We start from the raw sequence: 23,759 nt of genomic DNA on the forward strand, positions 1-23,759 counted from the left end.
CTCAGTAAACAATATCGTCCTAAAGAACAGCAATAATCAGTTAAATAATCAGTTTCTTGACACATAATGAACATGTCTTTGGAAGATGACTAATTTAATGTATATATATATATATATATATATATATATATATATATATATATATATATATATATATATATATTATGAAGGCCTGTGTTAACATATGCCTATACTACACACATACTCTTCTGGTCACGTTGAGGACAATAGAGGCTTCAAAAAGGTTTAGACCAACACAGTTTCCAGGTTCCAAATTCACTAGTACTTAAATTATCTTTAGCTCAATAAGTGGAAATATAACCAATATTTATTGTATTCATAAATGTAAGCCCTTACCGATCATGGCTTACATATGATAATTCACAACGTGACCAGAAGAGTATGCATGTATAGTATAGGCATATGTTAACACAGGCCTTCATATATATATATATATATATATATATATATATATATATATACATTAAATTAACCATCGTCCAAAGACATGTTCATTATGTGTCAAGAAACTGATTATTTAACTGATTATTTTAAAGGATGACCTTCACTGGTAAGGTTAAGAAAATGCTTAAAACTATTTTCTTAATCTTCACCATTTTTCTTAAGAGAAAAGTTAAGAAAGAAAATACACACAATAACACAATAATTTATCTTGATTATTAAGTTCATTTCTTTCTTAAGACACTTTTGTGAATCTGGCCCCTTGGCCCAGGTTGCTGGTTCTACCCCATGGACTGGTGGGGTTGTTGGTGAGGGCAGTGTCCTCCCTCAACCTAAGCAGCTGTGTGGACCAAGGCACGTAATCCTCAACTGCCCCCTGGGCACTGAGGTGTGTGCTCCCTTTGCTGAGTGTGTACGTGTTCCCTGACACAGGTGGGTTAAATGCAGAGGTGGTCCATGTACAGCAGTGCAAAAACACACAGTCAGTCATAACATTAGTCCCAGCTCCCTAAGGTGTCCTGTGGTCTCTGGCACCAGATCCGTGTAAGTCCTTAGTCCATGGTTGGCATCGTAGACGCCCATGACCCTGTGGCCAGTTTATCCAGCACCTTTTGGTAGGTACTGACCACTGGCAAACCCCACATAGCCTCTCTGATGGTTGTGGAGATGCAACCATGCAGTCCAGTCTTTCTCCTGGTAGGCCCAAACCCGTGGGACCCATCAGGAGAGTGAGAGGGCAGTGAAGTGTCTGTGGTTTTGCTCAGTTCAGGACTGTTAGCTAGTTCTCCACTAAAACTCCTGATAAAATGTGTGTAGGAGCTCAGCACACACATCAATAGCCCAGAGGCGTGAGGGACCCAGCGCTGACTGCAGCTCGGTGCCTCTGCTGCAGTGCAGTGATGTAGCTCCAGTTTTGGGAAGGTCAGGTTTAGCCCTGCTGGATTGGAGCTACTGCGCCAAAGCCGGGCTCGGATTTGTGCCTGACGTCAGACCGTGGCCATTAGGGCTCTCCTCTGGCAGCATCAGCGCTCAGCGGCACCAGCATCCCGCCACATATCGACGAGGGACCTCGGTGTCGGATGATGCACGGGCTGCACCGACACACCGCTCTGATCTAGCGTCTCGTGCTGAGCGTCAAAGCGGCTCCGACGCGCCGCATGTCGACAAAAGCAATGGCGCTGAAGGCGAAGAGGTAGCCTAGCGCAGGGCTAACGGTGGACCCCAAACAAAACGACGAGCTTGTGGCCAGCATTAAGGACAACTAATCCCATGAACACTCAAAAACCTAAAAAGGCACAAGCGAACAACAGCACTGCTGGGAGACGGAGCAGGAGGCACAGGAGGAAGAAAGGGGAGCAGCGCGCTGCGGTTTGCGCTGGATTTGCGCAGAATTTGAATGAATTTTGATTTGTAAGATACCTGGAAATGGGAGCTCTGACAAGCAGACAGAATGCCGGAGTGGAGGAGGTCGACATACCGTCCAACTCTGTTTATAGATACCCACCGAAAACCGGTAAGAAAAAGCTTCCAGATATTATTATTATTATTATTATCATCATCATCATCATCATCATCAATGGACTCACCCTATCACTATATTGCAACAGGCATCTTTATTTTAACATTGAACAGTAATTAAATCATAAATAATAAAACCTGGGCCCATTGAGCTGGACGCCCACCTCTTATAGTGTCCATCTCTTTGGTCCAGATCAGTACCAGTTAATAGGACATAAGGACCTGAGGAGCATCTTGCTTTTTTGAAACAAACAAAAAAAAATGATGACTGTCCTCATTCTCTTAATTTTCCTCTTCTTCTTCGTCTTATTATTATTAAATGAGGTTATTACAGTATTGCAGCAGACCTCTTTGTTTTAACATTATTTAACATGGCTAAAATTTCACTTCTCCATGGGCCCGTTATCACTGGCCCAACATCACCTACATACACCCCCACCACACCACTCCGCTCTAGATCAGTGGCAGTAAATAGGAGGTGATGAGGATCTGAAAAGGATCTGATCTTTTTTTTTTATTATGTCGCTGTCCTCATTCTCAAAGAGGATGGCCTGTCCCAAGAACAACCATCAGATTGAAGTTATTCAAACTCTATGGGGCCACAACCCCTCTGCATTTGATCAGCAGCAGACCTAAAGCAGTTGTTTTTGATAGGACCCAATCACCCCATGACTCACCATGTATATTATACAGCCTGAAATCCACGTGTTGTTAAATGATAACCCAAACTAGGTTTATTGTGAGGTAATAAGCAATTGAACTAGATTTTACACTGTAAAGTTGCTTATTACTAGTGGTATTCAACAGTGTGGGTGGGTTGTAGAGATCAATCTGGTCAAATCCGATGGCACAATATAATTTTTTCTGAAATTGAAACCTTGAAATTGTCATCCGATGTTTATTTAATATTAAAAAACTATTAAACATAGAATAAATGAATTAAGAAATTGATAATTAAATCAGTGTTATACACACACACATACACACACACACACACACACACATATATATATATATATATATATATATATATATATATATGTGTGTGTGTGTGTATATATATATATATAACACTGATTCAATTATCAATTTCTTAATTCATTTATCAAGCAAAATTAGCATTGATATCAAGCATAGGAGCATTATTTTGCGCACACACATACACACACACACACACACACATATATATGTGTGTGCGAAATAATGCTCCTATGCTTGATTTCAATGCTCATTCTTCTACACCAATAGGAGTCCTTGGGCATTTACCTGTGTAATATGATTCAAATGTAAGCATCAGCTAAATTCTGTAAATATATATAAATGTAAAAGGTCAGGGTGAATTATTATGTGTGCTGTTTTTGTTATGTAGGGAGTTATTTTGCCAGTCATTTCATTATGGGAGGAGAGAAGTTTGACTCAACCCATCCTGAGGGTTACCTGTTTGGAGAGAACACAGATCTCAACTTTTTGGGAAACAGACCAGTGACGGTAAGAGGCCTAATGAGAACTTTAGATGCAGTTCATTATCCTCCTTTTTGTGAATCTTTATTATGTTAATGTGTATAGACTGGACTGTAACAGAGTGTTAACCTGGAAGCTGTATGGGTGTAAGAATGCATAATCGTAGATCAGTCTGAATGTGGCAAATTCAGCTGCATCAATTTTTGAAATGTTAGGGACCACTGTAACTGATTCTGATCACAAATGTAATAATATATGGGCTAATGTTGGCCAGTAAAACAAAAATCATATTTATTTCTTTAGTGCATTATTAAAAATAATTTGTGATTTATACCAAAATTAATTTAAATTGTAGTACAATTTGAGATGTCATGAGACACTGAATCTTTCATATGATTTCCTTATTATTTCACATTTTCTATTTTCCAGCTCTTTTGTATGATCTCACTAAATATCTGAAGTTCTGAAGTTGAATTCAATCTAAAGCATTTCAGTGTTTTTTTTTCATGATTTGTTATATGATATTGTTATATGATATGATTTTTATTTTTAACTATAAATCCATTTTCAGAGAAGATGAGATTGAAAGTGTTGTCTATGCACCATGGCAAACAGTCTGAGTGAGGGTAATGTAATCAAGCCCACAGAGCAGCTCTAAAGCATATCTGCAAGACTTCGATCCACTTGCTTTAGATACAGATTAAGCCAAATAATCGACTAATTTCATTGGTGTTTCAGAATTGAAATTCATTCGTATTCTGGAATAAGGCTTATCTCCTTAAACGGCAGGCTTACTATTCTGTTCCTAATCTAAAGACTCATTAACCAGCTATGAAACAGAACAGGTCTTTAAAACTAATATGAAAGTGATGTACTAAACTGAAGCACAGGCCTCTATACAGACCATTGCAGTGAGAAGGTTTAACATGGACATTAAGAAGATTATATACACATATGAAAAGTAACTGGCTAACAGGCAGGGGATCAGACAAGGGAGCATGCAGTCCTCAGTTCAACCCACAGCTGAACAACATACAGGGAAAGAGGCTTCTGAATCCAAAATGTGACTGAGGTTCAGCATTCTGTTCCAGGTGTATTAATGTACTTAAATCAATCAATGGTGTAGAAGTGTAAGGTGATTAGCAGGCACCAGTTGTAAATACTGGATGCTAATCTCAATATTAATGCATTGGACTATTCAGTGCATTATAAAAAAAGACACTAACACACTTTGAGCATCATGGAAAGACACACAAATAGTCAACTGCAGTATACCTGCTCTTCAAACATTTTCTAGTCAAATCCAATGGGAAAACAACTAAAACTCTATTTATCTTTTCTCCATTTTAGTTTTTTTTTTTTTTTTTTACATTTTGACATTATTTTAATCTGACAGCTGTTCTTTACACTGGGGCACAATTTCCTGATGAATGGAGCAATAGAAATACTCCATAACTATTTGTAATAAAATCTTTTTACATTGACTTCCATTGAAAAGTAAAGAAGTATTTGGTGTAAAGTTGCCATTTCAGAGATATGAGATATTGTAGGAATTGTGGGAAATTGTGGGAAATTTTCATTACACAATAAACCTCAACAGACTCCCACCTGCGTGAAACCAAACATTTCATTATGAATTGACAAGTACAAATTAATCAGAAACATTAGGAATACATCTTGCAACAATCTTGTTGCTTTTACATACATTAACATTCAGGACGTTTCTTTTTTTGTTCCTTGTTTCTTATTTTATTTATGATTATTATGATTGTGGCCTCTTGTGCTGTAATTATACATGATAGCAGATAGTCTAGATCAGGGGTGAGCTGTGGGGGGCCAGAGTCCAGCACTGTTAGCTGATTTCCCTGCTCTAACAGATCTACTGAATCTGGCAATTAATAGGTGAGTTGAATCAGATGTGCACAAAACTGTGCAGGAATTCGGCCCTCCAGGACTGAAATTGCCCTCCCCTAGCATAGATGCATAGATCCCCATTTCTGCTCATTTTCACTTTTTGACATAATTTGTAGACATTTCATGATGCACAGACCACTGGAAATGGCCCTGGGATCTTCTTTACATCGACTTTCATTGACTTTGCTCCTGTAAAATTGCCATTTTGGAGATACAAGGATTTTGCATTAAAAACAACAATGCGATTGTGATTTGTTTTTTGTCTGAAATTGCATGATGTATGTTACATTAATTACCAATGCTGGACTCTTTTCATGCAGTGTGTGGATCTCCGTATGTAAGCCTGCGGCGTGAATTAACAGCTTGTCTGGTCTCTAAGCAGGCAGGCTGGTGATGTTGTGGATTTAAGCTGCAGCTTACTGTGGGTTATACACAGAGTCACATTCAGGCTGTGCTCTCGACAGGGGGAGGGGCCGGGAGGGCTGGGGGGGAGGACTTGCCTAGCACTGATCTACAAGCAGACACACGCTCACTGCTGCGCTGGCACGTGGGCTTGCCTGTCGAGTGTGGTTTTCCAAAGGACATAGACAAGCTGTGCCAGACATCAGCTTTTTAATGATTCACCCAGAGAACACTTCATGATCTTTTAATCAGATAAATTTTCACTATATTTAGACTATTCCTCTTTTCTGTGAAATTTAAGTGAGGAGGTTGGGCATGAACAGGGAAATGTGATCTGTAGAGATACTGCACAAGAGATTAATCAATAACTCTACTGTATTGGCGCCTAGACTCCCCTTGAGAATGGAGAGACAGCTGGAAACGCCCTTGGAGCCTTGGGTTATTGTAGCCGTTGCCCTTCTCTTTTAACTTTTTTTTATTCTGCTGTGTTTGTTATTTATAGTTCCCGTACAATGCACCACCCCCTCAAGAGCCAGTAAAGACCCTCCGAAGTCTAATTAACATCCGCAAAGATACCCTCCGACTGGTCAGGTGAGAATTCCACCTCCAAAAGACATCTTTCAGTTAAGATGATAAAATTTATTTCCATAAAATAACCTGTTTGGGGATATTGCATCTTTGGCTTTCTGTTTACAGATGTAGTGAAGACATGAAGATGCCTGGACAAGAGGCTGGAAAAGGTCGCAGTTGCTACAATATTGAGTTTACCTTCGATGCAGACACACAAGTCGCCATCACCATTTACTATCAAGCCATTGAGGAGTTCCACAATGGTGTGCCCATGTGAGTAAGAGGATTATATTTGCTCTTGAGAGGAGCAATACAAATGGCTTGTTACCAAAATAACTGTAATAACCATGAAAACCTTTCGATGCAGTATTAAAGAACACTTTATTTCCAGCAGAGTCAATTAAATCAAACAGATTCATGATGAAAAAATAATACATGCTCAGTTTTCCAAAAGTGTCTAAGCATTAAGATCATCCCAAGAGGTAGAGAGAATGGATTGTCCATCCATGTAATTGTACCAAAAATGCATGCATGAGTATTTTTAGTGATTATTTGATGTTTAAATAGTGATGATGTGATTTTGGTTGGGAAAAATGCTCAGAAACAGTTCTACATGTACTATTTACATTCCTTATTTTGCCTCAGAATGAAACCTTTCTCGCTTGTGAACGCATTGGCGCTGCAGATCCTGCATATTATAGTATATTTTTGACACTGTAACAAAAACACTGTGATTATTCACTGTGAATCTTACTGGATTGTGCTGCTCATTGTGTCCCGTGAGATGTGTGGTTAGCAAGCTGAAGAGGTTGTAGCCGGTTAGCTTTAAGGCTTCATGGCCATTTGCCTTTACCGTTTACTGCAAGCTTTGACTTCAGCTTTCACTAGTGGGTTGTGTGTGTGTAAATATATAGAGTCAGGATTGTTATGAAACAGTTTTGGGATTTGGAATTGGCCCTGTTTTCCAGCTCACTTGACAGTATGTAAGTTTCATGTACCGAACTCTCATTATTAAAATATGCCAAGATAAATACAGTTTGACATCCCTTGAAAAATATTTTGCTTAGGGAGCCCTGCCATGTTTAGTCTTACTAATATCCCTTGATAAACTGCTACTGACACTCACATCTTTCTACATTTCCTAAATCTACCAGTGTGTACTGGTCTTATAAAGGCAGCCAGTACCTGTCCCTATTTTGTGTCCCTCCACATGAGCATTTATTCTGCATAAAGATTGATTGATTAAGCTGCTTTATTTGTGTATTTGATGTGTATTGACAGATACCTGCCACAGGACAGCTCGCTGCAGTCTGAGACTGTGCATTTTAAGAGGGGCGTCTGCCAGCAGTTCTGTCTGCCTTCACATTCAGTCAACTTGTCAGAGTGGTCAGATGAAGAGGTAAGGTCATAATACTACTTTATACAATTTTACTTATTGTTTCTGCCTGTGACTGTGGTTTCCTCCTAAACATGATTGTTGCGAAGGACAGTTCAGAGTATGAGACGTGTATGAAACAGTGTTGGGCTTTTAGTAATTGTGAGTCTGTTATCATTCAGCTTTTATTCGACATGGATAAAGAAATCTTCCCTATGGTTGTGCAAGCAGTGGTGGATGAAGGAGATGGTGAGTTGAACCACATAAACACTGACATTGTCTCCGTTCTTTATGTGCGATTGATATTCATGTCAGCATACCAGAATGCAGTGCCTCGTTTTTTACTGTTTTACTGTGATTGTTTTCCACAGAACATTTAGGACACTCTCATATTCTTCTTGCAACTTTTGAGAAGGTATGTGTTACTGTAGTTTAAACATACTTATTTTGCACACCAATATTCAAAAAGTAGGATTTAATAGTAGAGGTAGGCAATAGATTTTGTTAGTGTTATGCCCAATATGCTTTTCTAAGCAAATCGAGAATATCATCAATGCTAAGAGAACACTGAACACCTGCACATTTTAAACAGTGTAATTAGTCTGGTTTCATTGGAGGAAATGCAGCATATTTTGAATAAAAATCACCTTACGTATGTGATAAAGTATGCAATAAATATGTTGCTATTGATGGATTTGGTCTGCCATTACGTATTGTGCATTGTGATAAATATCATTTATCATAAAAAAATGGCTTTAAATATTGTGATATAATATTTTTTACCATATTGCCCAGGTCTAAATACTGGTCACATTAATAGTTTCTGTTGTTTTATTCAGTATTATACATTATGCCATGTAGAAATATTACAATGTTGCTGTCATGCAAAAAACTTGTATCTCCAATTGAGCATTTTTATTTACATTTTGACATAATTTGAATCTAGTGGTTGTTGTCATTGACATTGTGTCAAAACGACATAATGAATAGGCCGATAGAAATGCTATGGAGCCCTGCTGGTAACATCCCACACAAAACTGAGTTGTGGCTATGACATGGCATGGGAACAAGATCCTAGGTCTTGTTCTCATTGCTTACTAAATTGTGGCCACTTTATTTATTTGAGATGTCACCAGTGGGGCTTCGTAAAATGCTCCAAATTGACTTGGAATAAAAACATTTACAAAACATTTTTGGATGTTTTTTCTTCTCATGTTAAGTTGCTGTTTTGGAGATACAAGGGTTTTGTAAGCGGAATATTATAAGGCGATTTAAGCTGTGTACTGTCATTATTGCCTCAAGATTTGATCACCACATTTCAAATATAATTAGAACTTCATACTCCATGTATCTTCAGCTCAGCTCATTAGTCTTGACAAATATGTTGACAGAACATTTCTCAAAACAGCTTTCTGTGATATTATTAAGCAGTAACATCGTAAAAGAACCCTCTATACTTGTATCTGCAACAAACTGGATTTATAGTATTGAGAGATACCAGAGTTTTGCTCTATAGAGTATAATATGAATATGATGTTCTTATGCTGGGACTGTATAGATGCAGTTGTCCGTGTTTATTTTTGTAAAACGTACTGTAAGCTCCAGTGTGAAAATGTAAATAACAAATGTGACACATCCTCTCATGCATATCAAGTAAACAAAGACAACATGTAGAATTAAAGCATGGACATGAACCTTCTCCCTTCTACTTTCTCTTTATAGCACATGGATGGCAGCTACTGTGTGAAACCCCTGAAGCAGAAGCAAGTGGTGAGGGCGCTTATTTTGAAATTCTCTTTTAGACTTCTCATTGGTCAAGTGTCTTTCAGTTGTGACAGACATATTTTTGCTGCCATTTCAGGTGGATGGTGTTAGTTACTTACTGCAGGAGATTTATGGCATAGAAAACAAATACAACAGCCAGGAATCTAAAGTAAGCCATTAATCTCATTCTCTCAGTGGAAACCTCAAGGCACTGTTTTACTGAATGCTACGGCTGGATTAACACCCCTGCTCTGGCATTCACACAAGCCAAAAGGACATTTTTCTTCAGTGGCTGTGCTAGTGATGTCTAAATCAAATAAGCAAATAAAAAAGCTTTTGCTCCTCAATTTCCTCTCCTTTGTCAGGACATAAATATGGCTTATAACTCTGTTGTTTACAGGTGGCTGATGATGAGATTAGTGACAACAGTGCAGAGTGTGTGGTGTGTCTATCAGATGTGCGCGACACACTCATCCTTCCCTGCAGACACCTGTGCTTGTGCAATGCCTGTGCAGACACTCTGCGCTACCAAGCCAACTGCTGCCCAATTTGCCGCTTACGTAAGCACACTCCCTCTGCATATCCTGTTTGCACTTTGTACACTGGAAACATATTGCAGAATAAAACACATATACAAATCCAGTGTAAGGTATCACCATTGATTATTTATTATTAAATAAAATATATTACATCAACATCAACAGTTGTTATAGGCGAGCTGGTGTGATGTATTTTAATATGCTGTATAATTTAATACTTAAAAAATTAAAGTAAGGCTTTAAAATGATAATGTGTACAGAACCTTTTTGCCGTTAACTCACATTAGTTTAGTCTAAAATTAGTTTTCTTGTGACATCCCTCCATGGTCAGTAGTCTGAGAATAGGAAGGTCTCACCCCATGCAATAGGGGGAGTTTTAACCTGCAGATGAGAATGAACAGTAAACAGATTGAGGGGGAGGAGCCACAGACTAAACATCTACATAATATATTTCAGCTGCAGCTCCTTTACTAATGTTTACTAATGAGGCTCAACACAGAATGTATGACTGATTGAACTGAGATTCGGAACTATCAAAATAATCTGATTTAGGAGAACATTTGAATAAACTAAATTTAGTTAACTCAATAATGTGATATAACCAGTTACCTTATCATTTACGATACAGTGTGTTTGTGGTACCTTTGTACCTAAATTCAATGCAGTATTTTTTTGGGGGGATTCTCCAGGCACAGCGCATAGCTACAGTTGTGTGTATCCTCACCTGCTGATCAAGTGCATTTTGTTGTTTGATGATTTTTGCAGCATTCCGAGCTCTGCTGCAGATCCGAGCTTTGAGGAAGAAGCTGAGTCCTCTCCCTCAGAGTGGGTTCAACCCAGTCATCACTTCGCAAACATCAGACTCAGAGGAGCACTCAGTAAGCAAACTGAGCTTTTATCTCTGAAAGCCTTTCTTCACACTGGAATTAAATTAGCCATCTTCTTCCATTAGTGTGTGCACACCGGCCGTAGAGAATGACTTTCAAAGGGATTTCACTGTCATAGCAAAACCTTTGAATTTCAAAAACGGTACAGAACAGACAGAAATAACTATCCTAAATCTGAAAGTTTAGCTTAAATTGGCCTGTTCATTGTGCAGTGTGCACACATTGTAAATGGCAGCAGGTGTTTTAAAATGTAGAGTCAAAGTAACATATAAATAAATGTAAACAATGAAAATAGGTTTTCTAATGGTAGTGATTAATATGCTGTTCCACTTAGAAAGTCTCACTGATTGATACATTAAGTTGTACTCAGTTATTTAATGAATACACATAACTATTATTACAATCTGAGGCTATTATTTAGTTGTTAATCATCAGGGGCCAGATTAGGACAGAAAGTCTTCTTAGATGTGCCTTTTTTTCTTAAATTCCTCTTCCGTCACTTGTGGAGTGATGAAATAACTACATTTTGGGAGGGGCCTGAACATACCTGAAGCTCCTCCTCCTTAATGTAACGTCCTATAAATACCATCTCTACCATGTTTGCGCAACCCTCCACCACCCTGTCTCCTCCCTTTCAACCCTGTCATCTCTCATTGCTGGTTCCACTTATAAGAGGTGGGGGTCTGGCTTCCTACCACAAAGCAGAAGCCACCCAAGCTTAAAACTGCTCCTAAATATTCTGAATGCTTAATTTTAAAAAATTATCTAAATAATAGAACAACAAAAATGTAAACTGTGGCGTGAAAGCTTTTGTTTCAAACGGCTACATAAGAAAATCACAGTGTCTTAAGAAAATCTTAAGAAATGAACGAAGACTTTCTTAAGACAATATTTAAGAATTTCTTGCATTTTTTCCCCCAACATTGCATTAAGAACATTCTTATGAACTTCTTAGATTAAAGATGTCTTATAAGAGTTTCTTTGGCAAGTTGTTGTGAATCCGGCTCTGGTTTATTCAGTAATTACTATGAAATTGATATGTAAGCTATGTAGTTAAAAATTGGGTTGAAAAAGGGAGATGTAAAAGAAATGTGGTTCTTGGCTACTTAGAGTTTAAGGCTGTAAAATGCTGTCTGTATTTCAGCATTGTGTTTTTATTGTATTTTAGGCCTCTGAGCACATTCCGCCAGGCTACGAGGCTGTGTCTCTCTTGGAGGCGCTGAATGGACCATTAAACCCCTCACCAGCTGCTCCCCCACTGCAAGGCCTGACAAAGGGACATGTATCTGGCAGTCTGCCTACATACGGCAGCGAGAGCCACCACACAGCTGCACACTCCGTCTCCCCTTTAGAGCACTCCATCAACTCCAGCCAGGGACTCAAACTTAAGAAGAGTGGCTCCAAGTGAGTGACCCACTGCTCTTCACTTGAACTTTTAAACAGTAGCATGAACAGACAAGCTTGGTCAGTGCGTACTGTAGATAAATATGGATAAAGGCAGATGTAGTTAAAGAAGCTTAATTTAGGAAGTTGATCAGACATGTGTAGGTCCAAGTCATATGTAAAAATACAAACTGACGTTCTGTCTCTGCTTTGAGGGACTCCTTCAGGTCCCTCTCTCAGAATTCTTCAGTGTTGCCTGAAGAGGAGGACGAGAAGTCGTGCAGTGAGTCTGAAGTTCAGGCATGCAGAAGGAAACTGCCTGTAGACCAGCAAGAGGTAGAAACACTACACACTTCATATCCACAAATGTTTCAAAACTGTGAGCTAATACAAGCTGTTTTTTTTTTATTTCCTGTTTTTGATTTGAGTATTTTTCAGTGTTAGATTATTAAACAAATACCAAATAATAAATAATTTTTGGGATGTAGGTTAAGCAATACATCCACTAGAGGGTCCACTAGAGTTAATAATGTACTTACCACAAAAAGTTGAAAGAATTAAAGTTGAAAGGGTAAACGATTGTAAACGGGGTAAAAAAGTTCTACTATAAGCTTCTCTTTTTCCATAGTTTCTTCTTTTATGATTTTCAACACATTACATCCGTATCCGTATGCTTTTAAAGAACATTCACACATAAGGACAAAATGAACACAGAATACGCACAGAAGACTCTGTCCATATCCATATCTATATTTAATGTTGAGCATAAATGCAACAATTGTATTTATGGTTCCTGTACATCATTTGTACAGTGCATTTTAAAAGGCATGAGGGAGGATTATCTGATGATTTTACACGTAAGACAGTTCTTGTGAGAGATCTCGTGCAGCTCCACCTGAGTTACAGACACAGCATTCCAGCCCAGAATGACAATGACAGACGTTATTCTCAGACGTTATTACAGTCAGCAGAGCTTCAGCCTGACTTTGATGCTGTTATGTTAAGGTAAATTACTACATAATGTTTCTTTATTGTAACAAACTTCAAATAGGATTGCTTATGAAATGTGGTCCCAGATCATAAAACAAATTATTCATATTTATTCATTTAATGTGAACAGTCATATGTTTTTCTCAACTGTGAGTGCACCATTATTCAGTACCTATATGACAGCAGCACCTACCTTGAAGGTAATGCTGGTAAAAGCTGTAAAGCACTGCATCTGACCTTTTTCCCTATTGTTTTGCTGGAATAATGAACATCTAAGAGCTGTTCAAATCAAATGATTGCCTATTAATGTTGTTGTTGATGTGCATGTGGTTTATTCACATGCCATTATTGAATTAAATGGGTGCACGTATAATAAAAGAAATAAAGAAGGATATGGATCAGTTACAAATGTGAACCATCTAGGAGGCAAGGTTGTTTGATTGTTTTTAGCATAGAAAAACAGAATTGAGTAATTTGGGGATTTCCTGAGATTCAACTTAATTGACTAATCAGCAGTATAACAGATGATAAAGTGTACTTTACACTCAGACATTGACTTGTATGTTACTCATTATACTATTTTGTTCATATTGTCTATACTTTTCATGTGAGTGCTGGAAAGTATGACATCAACATCCTCATATACACAGCTGGATTCACTTACATGAAGCTGATGAAGATGGATTTATGTGTTTTTTGTTTTCAGTGTGGTGTGACCCCTGAGAGTGACAATCTTACACTATCCTCATCTGGAGCTATAGACCAGTCCTCCTGTACCGGCACCCCCCTCTCCTCCACCATCACCTCCCCTGAAGGTAGGGCACAACAGAGAGCTGATCAGCTACAGATACTTTACCAACTGAAACACACCAAAGCTCACTTTCCCTCCGTCCTCTGTTCTCACACAGACCCAGTGAGCAGCAGCCTGGCCCAGTCCGTCATGTCAATGGCATCATCTCAGAGCCAGCACTCTCAGATCAGTACTGATACACTCTCCTCCATGTCCGGCTCCTACATGGCAGGGGCAGAAGGGGAAGAGCCCTCTGAAAATCCAGCCGAGAGCCGGGGACCCTCGCAGCAGGAGGGGGAGGTGAGATTGGAAGCTGGATTTAAGGCAGAATAAAGCTCTGTGAATTCATTTATCATGAATGGTAGAGTTTACTACATAGACTACTGGTCAAAACACTGGAGGTACCTTGGATTCTGTTGAAATTGAAAAATTTGAGTGCTGAGTATTTTGCAGACGTGCCACTCAGGAAATTTGATACTGACAAATAGTTGACTAAAAGTTTTGCATCAGTTTATCTGTCCAATGATCGGCACATGTGAACATTTCAAACCAGCCATACCACACTGTATTCATGTGGCTGGATATTCGCATTTTGCCTCTCCTCTTGCTCACAAACAATAAAACTCTCTAAAATTAAATTTGTTAAAGATGTTGTTCTTGATGTTTCCATTTCTTTTAAGCAAAGTAGCCAGATTTGCAGGAGCAAAAGATGGTAAGGGACAGTCTTTAAAGTGCGGACACTGTTTAAAAATTCACGTTCACAGAGATAAGGAGCTTGGAGCTTGGTGTTTGTTAAAAAGTTAAAAAGGTGTGAAAAGTTAATATCTAAAATCAAAGTTACTTTGCTGAGCTAAAAATGTGCAATAAAAATAATCACAGCAAAAAGCACAGCAAAACAAACCTCATAAGACAAATGGGAAAGCTAATGTAAGCTAATGTTGCCTTCAGATTTATCTTTACCTTTTAGTAAATTTCTGGGTGTACTTATTTGTCTCTTCTGTGTAACTCTGTCGCTACATCCATCCCTTGCACTCCTTCTCTCTCTCGTGTGCGCTCACTCTCAAAAGGTGATCCAGTTTTTTGACATATTGTTTATAATTTGTTGGTGCCAAAAAGCCACTATCAATATGCGGGAGACTCCCCAATTCCAGGAGAAGTGGACTGTCTGCTGTTTTTCTATTTTTAGGTTGATTAAAAAAATAAGCAATAAGCACAATGACAGGCAGTTTATATGTTCTGATATAAAGTGGACATGTCTTTGTAATTTATGAATTTGTGATTTCTGTTATCAAGCAGGAAATACCCAGTGAGTCAAACGAACATAACTTTGTTGCTGCCATGGTTGAAGACCAAGATTCAGAGGTGCATTAAAAACTTAACCACACGGTTACCTGCTGATATTTTGCTACTGACAGTCTTTTTAGAGCATGTATAGAAATAATACAGTGTTTGTCTTCCACAGGGAAATGATGTGACAGAGGAGGACTGCGTATCTCCTACTAAAGACCAGGGTAAACACACAGTCTGCTTGGGTGATTGTATTACTTGTATGCACTGATGTTTGGTTGTGCAAAATGAACGAAAACAGAGAGAGAGAGAGCATTCTGTAGTGTGCAATGTCATCCTCTTGGTGGCTCATTCTTCATAAAAATGTCTCAGTCACAGCATTTTATTAGGTGGCCAGTGTTGAGGTTATTCAGCAGTATAGTTTGTGATTAGAGCTTGAACACATGAATGTGTTTGCTTTGTGTTCTGCATATTCAGCTTTTGTGCTGGTTTATTGCTTCCGCATGTGCTGATAGACTTAACTGTTCATACTGCAGACATACAGTAGAATCTGTCATAGGAAAGTGGGAGTGACCTGGTTACTTCTGTAAATACGCACCTTGTCCTGATATCTACTCCACTGAGTTTACTGATCCTCTAGCCCGTTGATATGAGTTTTAATAAATTTCTTTTTTATCAGAGTAAAGGTTGATAAGCAGAGTGATGACAGGGCATGTGTGTTCAGCTAGTGGGTGTTGTGTGTTAAGGGCTGAACTTGGATTGTAATGACAAGGCAATTTGTCAGTGATTCTGAACACTGGGAGAACAGAATAGGATATTTAGATTTAATGGTCAGCATGGTGTTGCAGTGTTAGCATGCCTGGTTTGTGCTTAGTTGTTAGTGGTTACTGTTTGTGTTTCATGTTTAGTCTACTTGTAGGAAGAAAGTATGCATGCCCGTCAAGCTCGCTTTGCCATACGTTGATATGGATTTCTGAATAGGGCCTGACCATAAAACTGATCTGCTGATACTGAGATCACAAGGATTTATTATCATCGCTCCAGTATTTAGTGGTTTGTTTCTTAATGTAAACTAAGTTTCACACAACTTCAAACATAACAAACAAACCATTTTATTGTCTGAAAAATCTTAAATAGAGTTTTATTACAGTCATTTAGACTGAGCTTGTAAACTTGGACAAAGCACATAAAAAAAACAAACTGTAAAATATCTGCCAACTTAACACGTAGCATAAGAAGGTTTGCTATAGCACTAGAAATACTATAATAAAATTAATAAAATAGAAGTAATATAATAATAGAAGGGCTATGGACAAAAGCACTAAGAATTCTACATACCACATAAGCATAACTTTATATATATAAAAAGGTGTTTCCACCTTTTGACTGGTACTATATATATATATATATATATATATATATATATAGTACCAGTCAAAAGGTGGAAACACCTTTTTATTCAATGTTTTATTTCTTTTTATTATTTTCTACATGAAGAAACACATATGTAACTATGTAGTAAACAAATTCAATATATTGAGGACAGATTTGAACACTGTTGGCATTCTCTGAATCAGCTTCTCAATCAGCTTCTCTGGGATGCTTTTCCAACAGTCTAGAATGAGTTTCCAGAAGTGCTGAGCACTGGTTGGCTGCTTTTTCTTCACTTTGCGATCCAAACTGATCCCAAACCATCTCAGTTGGCTTTAGGTCAGGTGATTGGGGAAGCCAGGTTATCTGACGCAGCACTCCATCACTCTCCTACTTGGTCTAATAGCTTTTACATAGCCTGGAGGTTCCAGGTTATTTGCTTCATTGTCCTTAATAGTTTCTTACTTCAAGATTAATCTGCAATGTGGAAGTAATACAAATAAAGTAAAAAACATTGAATGAGAAGCTATGTCCAAACCTTTGACTGGTACTGTGTGTGTGTGTCTATATAATAAATATATATATATATATAATTTTTGACCATTTTAAATGATAAAGATACAATCAATATAAAGTTATCATCAGTTAGCAAAAATTTTTGCTTGGAAATAAATATTGGTAATAATTTATTTTTACAGCAGCTTCTTCTTGGGACGCAGGGTGAATGCAAGTTAAAAAATACACAGAGCCCATGTACTGGCTCCTTAAATCTGACTCCATTCCAGCAACAGGAGAAATGACCTCAAATTTAATTTAACAAACATTAAAAACATAATATTTTATTAACAAATAACATATGACTTAACCCCTAATTGCTGCAATAAATCTGATTGGTCAGGTCCTATTTCTGAAGTCATATGTGAAATTTGGAAAAACTATATTACTAGCCCTTGTTTCCCTGAGTCTGTGTACTAATCCTAAGAGCTTCCCTTTGCCCCTGTTGTGAACATGCACTTTCAGGCATGTCTGTGTGCATGCGTACACTATTGTCACGTCATGTGTGCATCTGTGCATCTGCCATCACCCACTGGCTGCTACATAGCATCCTGAATCCCGCCCCACCCCGCCAGCCCTTGCCTCCCCACCTACACTCTGCTGTGCTCCGCTGTGCCTTGGCTGCTCTGTTTGACCTCTGACCTCGCTTGCAGGTGGGCGCGGGAGGAGCGAGGTGCCTTGTCCAGAGTTTGACAATAACAATCAGGGGCAGTCTGACACCCACTGTCTGACAGGCCTGGACAATGAACAGGCTCCTGATGGCCGATTCGCTGGTGAGTGGCAACCTTCGCGATAGGAGGGGATTTGGTGCTTGATGTGCCGTTTAACAAGGCAGCCAAGAGATTGGCAAGAGGTGGAGCTATGGCGTTTTCTACCCCCCTGTAACTGGGTTAAAAGGGAGCTGGTAATTGCACACATTCCCCTGATTTTCTCCTGTTTCCTTCTGTTTAGCGGGTTTGTGTGCACTGAAGTGTGCCTGAGTGTGTGTATATGAGTTGTTGGCGTGTGAATGGGTTCATGATCACATGATTAGGCTGATATTGTCTGCCAGCTCCTATATGCTTTGCATTTCATCCCTCCATCTCTCCTTCCACCCTTTCACTCACACCATCAGTAGATTTCATTACTAGCTAGTAGCACAGCCATGTGAGCCGAGAGGAATGTTAGATTACAGGAGGACAGAAGTAGTTTCTTCATTTAAAGCAGCATTATGGGAGAGCTGATATTTTGTACTCCTGGACACCCTCTTCAGTTGGGGAGAGTAATTCACTTATACTCCACTGCTGTAAATACAAATTGTGCTACAAGCTCCACTTAATGAACAGCTGTGCATGTGCATTTGCTGACAAGTTGAGAGATATAGAACCGGCATCTGAAGTGAAAGAAGCATGTGGACTGACACGGTAGAGTGATATTAGAGGATTTTGCACAAATATGACTGGGTTAATGGTTAATGCAGCATTACACAATTCTCATGAGTAACTTCCATAGTGCAGTAGCAGCAATCTGGCCCGGAGTGGCAGTGATGGAGACAACATTCTCCCTATTACAGTCAGTGGAGCATCAAAATGATTTTGAAGCTGTTATTTGATTTATTTTAAGGTAAAATTGCTACATAGTGTTGCTTTAAATTCACACTCACACTAATGCCAGGCTTTTTCAGGTCCTTAGTCCTGTATTTGGAAGTTAACTACATGTTGTAGTATCCGTCGTAACAAAACCATGTATCTGGTAAATGGTCAACCTAATGTATGTTAATGTAACAGGAGTATTTTAGACCATTTCTGTTCCTCCTTTCATCATGAAATGTTTACACTAAGTAAATGTTAGTGTTTTCAGCTTATGGGGTTTTGATAAGACCACACACAAGAGTTAGTGTGAAAAACTTGATGAATTTGTCATCACTTACTAACAACCCTATTAGTTGTCAATCATGCATGAAGTCCTCAGTATGGCATTCCTTCATCCCCTCTTTACATTTCAGCCTCTCTCTCTTAGTCCAGCTCTCTTTTCTGTGAATGTCCTTTTGAATCTCCTGTTGTGCTGTAAATGTGCTCTTCTCTTTCTTCCTCTCTCTCTCTCTCTCTCTCTCTCTCTCTCTCTTCCTGTCTCTGTTTACATTTTTCCTTCCATCACCCCCCATCTCTCTCTCTATCTTCCTGGATGTCTGTGGAATGGACAGATGAGGACTCGTGTCCTGTTCACATTGAGGAATAGGTATGGACTCATGGCAAGGAGCCGATCACTCAAGAGAATGAGTTTGCAAAGTTTTCACATTGGATTTTTTTTGTGTGTGTATGCTTTACCTTCATCACCAAAATATGAGATTGTAAGAGTCATTTCTTCACTCTGGATTTAAGAGAGACATTTCTTCACTTGAGGAGTGTCTTCAGTGTTGGGCTGCAGAGATCTGACAAGTCTTGGAGAACAATGGACAAAAGGCTATTGTTTTGTATAAGATGCTCTTTGACCATCTGAATGTGTCGAAAAAATTAAATTAGCCACGAGGAGCCGTACACTAGTGACTTTAAGGGTGTTGTTAGGCACAATCCATTCCCCAGTAACAAGTACAATTGCTGTAAACACCCTAGTTAAGCCAAATTAGGCTCATTGCAGTGGAAAATCCAAAGCAGCATGATACACAGTCAGCTGTGACGGTGTTTGTATTATTATTACTGTAATTAATGTTGTTTTCACTATTAGCCAGCTTGCAAAATGCATCTAAAAAACTATTGGCCATGCTTGTTTTGCTGGGTGAGTGCCACTTAATGAACAGCCTCAAGTAACTTATTGCTTTAGATGCAATAAATTAAAATACATAAATGTTTCCAATCAATATAAGCTAATATATATTCTTAATATAATATTTATATATATAACCTAATATAATATTCAAAATAGAGTTAAATTGAATTGTCTAGTCATATATGTGCATAATAATTATACATGTATATGTATTATTTCAGAACTGGAACAGATCTATTTTAGTAAACAGTTTAAGCCAGGCTCCAGTTTGCAGCACTTTTTTCTGTTGGCCTCCAGGAGGTGCTCAAAAACTGAAAGTCATCGACAAACTCACAGTTCTTTTAATTATTTCTTACCCTTGTTGTCACCTTCTCCCTTTCATTTACTTTCACTCCTTACTGCACCTTAATTTGCTGCAAACCATACCCTATTGCGACTGAGCTCTAACACAAATCTCGTTTTTGTCCCATGTGCTTGATAGGGCTGCTATACCTGGAAGCCTACCAACGTTCAATAGAGCCTCTGCCTCGCCAAGCTTCCACCAGCAACATCAACCTGGAGGAGCAGGGGGTCACCAACATGGGGACGAGCCCAAAAAACACACCAAAAACTCGCCGCGGACCACTAGCTGTGTAAAAGACACCCCTCCAATACAGCCATCTGCTGTCATAGCACGACCCTGTTCCAGCATGAGGGCCGTCAAATTCCCACAGCAATGCATCTCTCCCCCTGTACCCTGGTTGAACCGAAACCTGATTTTCTTTCCGATTTTTTTGTTTTCAGCTCTTTAAATAAGTATAAATAAGGGTGGTATCTAGCAATTTGTGGCTTTCCCTTTCCGTTGTGCTATATTTGATTGTGTTTACACCCATTTAAAGCACTGTGTTTAGCTTAGCACCTACCCTCTGACCCTTAATACACCCAGAAGAATCACAGAGGCCCTAATAGCAACCAGACTAGAGTATTTGATAAGGACGCCTCTTCCAACATATTATTAATTCAGTACTTCAGTCTTTTCACTAGCAGGTCAGTAATGGAAAACGTCCAAAAGACTCTGTATTATAGCAGAACCACCTTGTTTGGTTCCTCTCTGCGGACGAATAATCTAAATCCTCTTTCCGCTGGGCCTTCAGGAGCCCGAGTAGAAATGAACTAGACAATTGCATGCACAGAATCTCCGTACAAACCTCTCCTGTTTAACTCCACTCGTACTTCTGCTCCAGAATATTCAGTGTTTGAATGTCAGTACTAAAATATTGCACTTCTCCTGTCAAGTCATAGAATCTGCAAAAGAAGATACTAGAAGATATAGCGAGGGGTAGGTTTTACAAATTGACCCCTGGTACACCGATTTGCCTGCTCTACGTAAAGTGGGATACGAGAATTCACGGGATGAATTTTAGAGCAATAACACATCCTTGTATTGTCTTCGTCAGTTTTGCTGCATCTTACTGAGCTGGTCTTACAGCTGTGCATGTCACAAACGACACGCAATAGCCTGAAGCTACAAAGCTGCCTCACCTGACTTCCACATCAGACTGGCTGTGGATATGGATAAATAATAAAATCAACTGGTAAATGAGACGCATGTGGGAAAATCTGCCAAGGAGGTCCACAAGTGACATTGAGTCATGGATAATGCTACAATACATATAATATCACAAGAATAACAATCATGTGTTACGTTTACAGTTGGCGGAACATATTTGGAAGGAGCGGTGGCACAGGTAGCTTATTTTTGAGCAGGACTTGGTATTAAAATGCTGCTAGTGTCCCCATGTTGACATGTTATAGGAAAAAGGTCTAATAAGAGTGCTACATGAGGGACATACTGTAGGGTGTCAAGCCAAGTGCTGGCATACCAGGCCATTGAAAGTGAGATTTCATGCATTCCATGTGGCAAGGGTGCACTGTCCTTATCAAACGTGTTTACTTGGCGTCTCGGCCAACTAATCTGGCTTCATTTTGAATGCAGCATATAGTATCGACTATTGAAATGTGCCACTCACTTGACAGTGGTGGACAGCCTGTTGATAACACTGAATTTTGCTATGGTGTTTTCAAAGGTATTAGACAGTATAAGCTTCCATGTTTTTCTTGTATTAGGAGTGGAGGTATGATCGTTAACTGTTTAACTGTATGATTGTTAACCTCTAACTGGTTTGTTCTTTTTTCAATTTGCTTGGGACCTTTATGGTTTCCTCCATATGTTATGACGAATGATGGGACAGACGAGCCCCCATCGTGATGTCATTGGAGAGGATTCTTAGTTCAATCATATTTATTATCTCTCGTTCAAACGATGTGCCTGTGGGCATTTTTCTTTGTAAAGAAATGTTTTATTTTTATTCTGTTAGCATAGCTCTCCTTCTTGTTGTTATACGTTAGTCTGTCGAGTGTGTTTGTTCGATGAACTATGAATAATGATGTGAAATTCTAATAACTGTTTCTACACAAGAAGCGGCACCTTTCACAAGTGCACAATTAGGTTGGTTTGTTTGTTTTTCCCTAGTCCACAAGTATGTGGTGCATGTGGCAAGTGTAACACAAGCATGATAGTTTCAGCTGGTCCCTGCAAGTCAGTAGACGTCCAATCGAGAAAAGAAAAAAATCAACAAAAAAACTGTGTACATTTGCAGTAGATGTTTACAGTAGCCCCCTCCGTCCTGATGTGCCCAGACTCTGCTGACATACACACACCAACACACACACACACACACACACACACACACACGAGTTACAGAAAATGTAGACGTGCTGATTTAGAAAACTGTATGAACAAGCTAGAGAGATACCCAGCTGTTCAGTGAAATCATTGCAGTGCTTAGGCTGGTCTCCAGTGGTACATCTGTTAAAGACTTATGCTTACATGCAGAAGGAGCATGGCTGCATTGAGTGCTCTGGAAGGCATTGGTAGGACTTTTTGTTGTTCTGTTTACTTGTTCTCATTCTGCACCGATTGGAAGAAGTACTGTGATCTGCTCCAATATAAGACATGGACTGAGTCAATACATTGTTTCACTTTTATAGAATGAAAGATACAAATGTGTAAAAACCCAATAAACATTTCTTTATTTAAAATGCCACTTTCATTGACTTGCTTAGTTACAATTGTACTTACAGAGTTACTTACAGTTGTTACTGAACAGAGTATAGCATCATATGCAACATAGTGATGGTAAATAAATTTATATTGAAAAAGCAGACCATCTAGTTATATGTTATGGACCCCTGGAGGTCCCCTGATCCCATTTTAAGAAAGGGTCCTATATATATATATATATATATATATATATATATATCAGAATATTATGGTTACCCCTTGTTTGGAATTACCTTAGGCCATTAAATAGCTCCAGTTACCATATAGGATCACTCTATAGTCCATCTGCCTCCTTTTACTGTGTTTTTCAATTATCAGGACCACCACAGAGCAAGTAGTGTTTAAGTGGTGGGTCACTTTTTTTCCTAGTTGGTCACTGCTGGACTGAGAATACTCCTCCAACCAGAAATATCCAGCCAATAGTGTCCTGAGGGTAGCTCCCTATTACCACTGATGAAGGACAAGAGGAGGACCAACACAAACTGTGCAGCAACAGATGAGCTTCTGTCTCTGACTCTACAACTACAAGGTTGACCAACAAGATGGAAGTGTCTAACAGAGTGGACAGTGAGTGGACACAGTGTTTAAACACTCCAGCAGCACTGCTGTGTCTGATCCACTTGTATCAGCACAACACACACTA

General features: G+C 39.0%; 1 protein-coding gene across 4 annotated transcripts; it reads left to right on the forward strand.

Moving 5' to 3' along the window:
* Nucleotides 1-1,244: 1,244 nt before the first annotated feature.
* Nucleotides 1,245-23,099, forward strand: rnf157 (ring finger protein 157). 4 transcript variants are annotated; one of them, XM_072667484.1, is made up of 20 exons: nt 1,245-1,975; nt 3,350-3,468; nt 6,260-6,348; nt 6,454-6,600; nt 7,609-7,726; nt 7,885-7,951; nt 8,074-8,117; nt 9,425-9,472; nt 9,564-9,635; nt 9,867-10,026; nt 10,771-10,883; nt 12,061-12,296; nt 12,503-12,611; nt 13,972-14,080; nt 14,174-14,355; nt 15,349-15,417; nt 15,518-15,566; nt 17,922-18,041; nt 19,451-19,485; nt 20,495-20,579. In XM_072667484.1, exons 1-19 carry the CDS (start codon nt 1,888-1,890, stop codon nt 19,483-19,485), a joined length of 1,974 nt encoding a protein of 657 aa, XP_072523585.1. In that variant the 5' UTR covers nt 1,245-1,887; the 3' UTR covers nt 20,495-20,579. The 4 variants fall into 4 exon arrangements, with proteins under 4 accessions (XP_072523585.1, XP_072523583.1, XP_072523586.1 ...); XM_072667482.1 differs by lacking the exon at nt 19,451-19,485 and having other exon boundaries at nt 1,247-1,975; nt 20,495-23,099; XM_072667483.1 differs by lacking the exon at nt 19,451-19,485 and having other exon boundaries at nt 1,249-1,975; nt 15,352-15,417; nt 20,495-23,099.
* The last annotated feature ends 660 nt before the right edge of the window (nt 23,100-23,759 follow it).

This window comes from Salminus brasiliensis, chromosome 22 (genome assembly GCF_030463535.1).
Source record: "Salminus brasiliensis chromosome 22, fSalBra1.hap2, whole genome shotgun sequence".
Taxonomy (NCBI): Eukaryota; Metazoa; Chordata; class Actinopteri; order Characiformes; family Bryconidae; genus Salminus; species Salminus brasiliensis.

Bases quoted from the DNA above. Each gene is read 5' to 3' on its own strand.
- rnf157 (XM_072667482.1), top strand. From the start codon at position 1,888: ATGGGAGCTCTGACAAGCAGACAGAATGCCGGAGTGGAGGAGGTCGAC. The intron at 3,469-6,259 runs GTAAGAGGCCTA...TGTTATTTATAG, and splicing joins TGGGAAACAGACCAGTGACG to TTCCCGTACAATGCACCACC. The intron at 15,418-15,517 runs GTGCATTAAAAA...TGTCTTCCACAG, and splicing joins TTGAAGACCAAGATTCAGAG to GGAAATGATGTGACAGAGGA.